Genomic DNA, 5,439 nt, shown 5'->3' with positions numbered 1-5,439 from the left:
TTATATATATCAGCATGCATGGTATGCTAATTTGCATCTGGTACGTGATCCATTCGTCTTGTTTGTAAATTGTAATAGGGCTAGCTCCTCGAGTTGCTTGCCTTTTTGTTTGTCTCTATCCTTGTCTGCATTGATCCTTGTGTTTGCGATTTGCAATCTGATCAGAGTACTATGCTTAATTATGATCCTTGTCAACTACTTATCGTTTATGTAATAAGATCGATCGATCATGCTTTTGTTTCATACTTTTGTTTCTTAAGCACTTAGTGAAGAACTAAGATTAAAGTACAAAATAACCTTCTTAATTATGTGGCAAATAACCTATTGTGAGTTATTTCCATTTAGATATGAAATAGAGAAGCAGTACGAGAGAAACATAATTTCTGACTGTGTTTGTTGAAGAATGACCTAAATACTCATAGGTAGTGAGTGGCTTGGAATAGGAAACTCGATAACTAGAGCAGTAGTAAATGCAACTCTTCTTAATCAGATTGTCACTACTTATTGACTAGAACCCAGCTGGCTACTATATATCAATGATCAGGATGAAGCTAATGAAGGTGAAACTAAGTAAAGGTCCAATTTGTAGAATTTTCAGATTAGTCTTGCTTAGAGGGTGAACACCACTGAAGAACCAAAACTGATATATATGATTCTTCCCATCATAATTAAATTTGCTGCGGAATATGCCTATATTGGACAAGCAAATGGCTCTTCCATATGTTAATTCCATGAATTATTTCTAAATTAAAAACTTCTTAAATCTAGGCCTGTTTATTATTTCCATGAATTAATTCTTTTAAAAGAAATTTTAAGCCGAAGAGATCTCATCCATCGGATGCAACTTAATCTCATCTAACGGTTACGTTATAATCTCTTTTAATATAACTTGATCTCTACGATCCAATGGCCTTGATTGATCCTCTTGGGCGTGTGGTTCAATGAACCATCTCTGGTTCACCTTGTGAACCGGTTCTTCCTTCCAAAGAGAATTAAAACCGAACCGGATAGATCTCGTCCATCGGAGACGACTTAATCTCATCCAACGGTTCTAATCTATTCTCTTCTATTCCTCTTTATTTATTTTGATCCAATGGATGCAACTTGATCTAATCCCACGGATACAAGTTGATCTCATCCATTAACTCATCCTACGGTTGAGAACCAATCTCATCCAACGGTCGAGATTTAATCTCATCCGACGGCTGAGAACTAATCTCATCCGATTGATTGCATCCTTTTGAAGATGACTTTAGGCTACAGCGGGGACCTCGAGGAGGTATTGGATCTGGCCTTCTGATGGGTTTCGGATCCCGTATTCAACCCCGAATACACACCTACATCCATCAACAACGATCCATTCCACTAGAGGATCATTGTTGCACTACCAATCCAATCCCCAAATTACATTTTGGGTTCCTTCTTATTATATTATGCATTGCTCCCCGTGTTTAAGATATCGTATGTCCGTCAATTATCTGAGTTCACTGACAACTCAATAATCGACATCTAAGACCTTGAATAGTACCACTCAACCTTATTGTCAGCCGGACCAAAGTCCACTTGCAAGATTTGACTTGACAATCCTTATGAGCTCTCCAAGGGGACATCATAATTAATGGCACACCGTATAGATAGCAACCTTACTGGGACACGGATTCCTTAGATGCCCATTTATAATTAATGGCACACAACCTCAATGTATCAATACACACAAAGTGCATAGTGTAATTCAACATCACCCAACTTACCGGGAATAATTGATCTGACAGACACCAAGTTATCTACAGTGTGATCCACTTTCAAATATTTTATAACTTCAAGTGTAATAGCACTCTAGTAACAACAACTATAATTTGATAACTAGAGTTCATGTGTCCATTTCGACCATACCTTGTCTAATCATCTATCATCCACTCGGTCAAATCTACAGAGCCAAAACTCTAAATACGCATAGTTCAGTTGAAAATGGCCATAACGTAGATTGCACGCGTTGTTTTGCAAGGTCAAGGCGATCATGATCAGGCTTACTATCGTTATTTGGAGAAGGGTCCTTGCAACCAGATGAAAAAGGAAAAAATGAAAAGAAGAAATTGAAGGCACTTGCTTAATCAATTTATGTTATCATTACTTTAACAAGTTTGTGATTGCATAAGCTAGAATTCCCAAGTTGACAGCCTCGGTATCGATCTGAGTCACGATCGCCGGAGCACCTTTTCCCGCTCTGCCGAAGGACGTCTGGCATTGCCGAGCCATGGCGATGCCCTGGTTCAGCAACTGCTTCGCGGCGCCGTAGTTCCTCGTCCTGACGTTATCCTCCGCCCTGGCCGCCGCCGTGCCCATGTCGTCATACAACTTGGAGCACCCGTTGAGGAGCCGCCTCATGTCCGGATCCCTGACCTCCTTCTTCGCCATGTCGTCGACAAGGAGCTTGCCGACTTCGCTGGTGTTGACGGCCAGGTCCGAGGCAATCTGCGCCAGCCTCCACGTGTCGGCTTCGGTGCTTCCGCGGTGGCGGGAGAGGCTGTCGACGCAGAACTTGTAGTTGACTCTGGGGTCGCTCTTGGCGGCTTCGCTGCAAGTTTGTTCCACGGAAGCTTCGACGAGGGGCAAGGTCATTTGGGCGTGGAACAGCAGGAGAGCGATGGAGAAAGAGAGGCCTTGCATGCGTTGTCGTTCCATTAGATCCTATCAACTCAGTTCCCTATCCAGCAGATTGTGTCTATGTGCTAGATATCAATCTATCTATCTATTTATCTATGAAGTCACTGGCGGTAATTAATGGAGGAGTACTTTGTAACGCATAACGGGATACCTGCTAATTTATTGAGCACGATAAATGCCATTTAATTCTACAAATTTAATTTTCTACATTTTTTTAAAATGAGTAAATGGATTATGATAAGCCAGCTTGTCATTTTTTATAAGAAAAAAATGGGATTAGAGTGCAGACTAAATTTTGACAATCTAAAAGAAATATATACTGGTTAATCAAGACATACCAAACTGCAATTCAAGGATAAAGTTAACCTAAAAAGGGATACATGATCCTCACTCCTCAGGTTAAGCCACCTGCAAAGACTTGAAAGGCATTGCTGCTTTACCAGTTTTTCTAAAAGCATTACAATGAGATGGCAACATTGATGTACTTAATGCTTTTCTCACGCTGAATTCAGGCAACAAATCTGATGGAGGTAGTTCCTTCAATGATTGAATAGAAGCCAATCATCAAGGCAAAACAGAGTTTAGGAAGGCCAACCACCAGGTCCACCACCTTTTGTCTGTCAAATCGTAACTCTAGAAATGTCTAAGAATTGATGCTTGTGCATGAGGAGATTTACCCATGAGAGCTTTGATCACATGTGCAAAATTTGAAGCACCAAGGTCGATTTCATAGAAGAAAAAAGAGTTTGCAAGCAAAAATTATTACCGATAATATAATGAGAAATTAGTTCTTGTCACCAATCAACGATAATGCCTTCGATCTTATTTGCTTGAGACAGAAACAAAAAAAAAAACAACTTGACCTGTTTCTTGTTAATGTAAATACCAAATAAGAACGAGCAGTTGGTAAGGTGTTTGGTAATCGACTCAATTTTAAGTCAAGAGAGATGGCCAACTTTTAATTGAAAAAAGCAAAGTAGAATTATCAACAAGAATCCATTAGTGTCATGCCAATAGATGTTTAAGAAAGATAGAATATGATTCATCATTCAAATTTCACATTCCAACAAAATACATTAGCATCGTGGAACCTTTTCCTAATCAAATAAATATTACAATAAACCATAAAAGGATCGTGTTTCCCAGTTGAGAAAAGACATCTTCGTCCAAGAAGATATTAGTAGAACTTTACTAAAAAATTCATGCAAATCAGAAATTTCTACAACGTTTCTGCAAATCAACTATTTACGATGAAACTTGTCGTAGAATCACCAACTTTCAAAGATTGCATACCACCATCAAGCAGTCACATTGAAGATCTCATCCAGAATGGTGCACCAAGTTTGTTAACGCCTCCTGAAAATTGAACTTCTGTGGTGCCTGTCTGCAGATACAGGATTAGTTGCTGAGCTTCTGTTTCGCCTTGAAGCAGTAGAATTTGATCGTGACAGCCTAAAGAACGAGAAGAAGTTAGAAACAGCCCGTAAGATCCCCCCACTCTCCCTCGACCTGCTGCGTCTTGAAGTCCATGAGATCCTTCTTGGTGCTCCACTGTTGTTGAAACCACCATCCATCTCAGTATACACAACAGGAAATTCCCGTTCCCCTGGTCTTGTTCCCCCTGCGAACCTCCCCACCGCAAAACCTCCACCAGGAAGCCTCCATATTGTTAGTCCCACAGTCTCCTCATCGTTTCCACGGCTGTCGGCATGCTCATCGCCTTCGGCTTCTGTTGCGTCCCTTGTCAGCACATCCCTTGGCATCTCATGGCGGCAAACGGGGCAGGAGTTCCGGAGCGAAAGCCAGCGAAAAATGCAATCTTGATGATAAATGTGCTTGCAGGGCATCTCCCTGGCCTCGGCCCCGAGCTCGAACGGGTCCATGCAGATGGCACAATGACAGTCTTTCCCAATGTGGTCATCAACAATCTCTATGATAGGCATCGCTTCTATTGCGGCCTTCGACGCGTGTGGATACTCGCAACCCCCCTCACCACTGATGCCGTTGATCTCGATCCGCGCGAGCTGCTCGAGGAGGCGGTCAAAGCCCGACCCCATCAGAAAATCCAAAATGCTTTCCGGCAAGGGGCGGAGACCCGATCCGGTGCCGTCGTCGTAGTAAAGTTCAAAGCTGTTAGCGGTGGCGGCGACATCTTCACCGAGACGGCCGCTGGATGGGCTGCGGAGGACGATGACGGGATTAAAAGGGGACCGGTCTCCAGGCGACCGGCGGCGGTTGCGGTGAAATCTGAGCTCGGAGGCCCGGAGAGGGCGGGAAGCCATATCGAAGGCGCCGAGGTCGGCTCGCTCAGCGTTAGAGTTGATCCGACGGCGGCGTGATTCGGAATCGTTAAGTTCGGGAGGATGAGGGTGAGTACCCACCTCCTCGAGGAACCCTCCGTGGCAGTCGGGGCAGACGATGGCGCTCTCTTGCCGCACCCCGACGAAGCGGCTGCACTGGTAGCACCAATACGACGACGTTGAAGAAGACATCAAATCGGATAAGAAGAACGGCAAAGATCCAATCTTTTCCCCCAAAACTTACGAAAAAGGGGACACCGCCACCCAAATTTCCGATCTTTCAAACGAATCCCTAAAACAAACAAATCAAAAGACTATTTCCAGCTGAAGAAACTCAAAAAGACAATCGCGAAAAGAAGGGAAATGTACCAAATTGATAGCTCAATTCGTGATCGCACACTTGCAAGGAGGGGATGGAAGCTCCAAAATAACCCGAGACATGGGGAAGGGATTTGGGGAGGGCGATGGAGCGGGA

General features: G+C 43.3%; 2 protein-coding genes across 2 annotated transcripts; both read right to left on the bottom strand.

Annotated features, from left to right (window-relative positions):
• Positions 1–2,127: 2,127 nt before the first annotated feature.
• Positions 2,128–2,682, bottom strand: LOC141836551 (pectinesterase inhibitor 8-like). Its single transcript, XM_074724063.1, has one exon. It carries the CDS (start codon positions 2,680–2,682, stop codon positions 2,128–2,130), a length of 555 nt encoding a protein of 184 aa, XP_074580164.1.
• Positions 2,683–3,810: 1,128 nt separating this feature from the next.
• LOC141836550 (E3 ubiquitin-protein ligase RDUF1-like) lies at positions 3,811–5,439 on the bottom strand. Its single transcript, XM_074724062.1, has 2 exons — positions 5,334–5,439; positions 3,811–5,256 (listed from the first exon to the last, which is right to left on the bottom strand). Exon 2 carries the CDS (start codon positions 5,154–5,156, stop codon positions 4,011–4,013), a length of 1,146 nt encoding a protein of 381 aa, XP_074580163.1. The 5' UTR covers positions 5,157–5,256; positions 5,334–5,439; the 3' UTR covers positions 3,811–4,010.

The sequence above is a fragment of the Curcuma longa genome, chromosome 10 (genome assembly GCF_044706935.1).
Source record: "Curcuma longa cultivar G26 ecotype Majalengka, Jawa Barat chromosome 10, ITB_CL_G26_1.1, whole genome shotgun sequence".
NCBI classification, from domain to species: domain Eukaryota; kingdom Viridiplantae; phylum Streptophyta; class Magnoliopsida; order Zingiberales; family Zingiberaceae; genus Curcuma; species Curcuma longa.
Note: the sequence above shows the minus strand (reverse complement) of the source record. Positions and strands in the feature narration are given on the sequence as shown.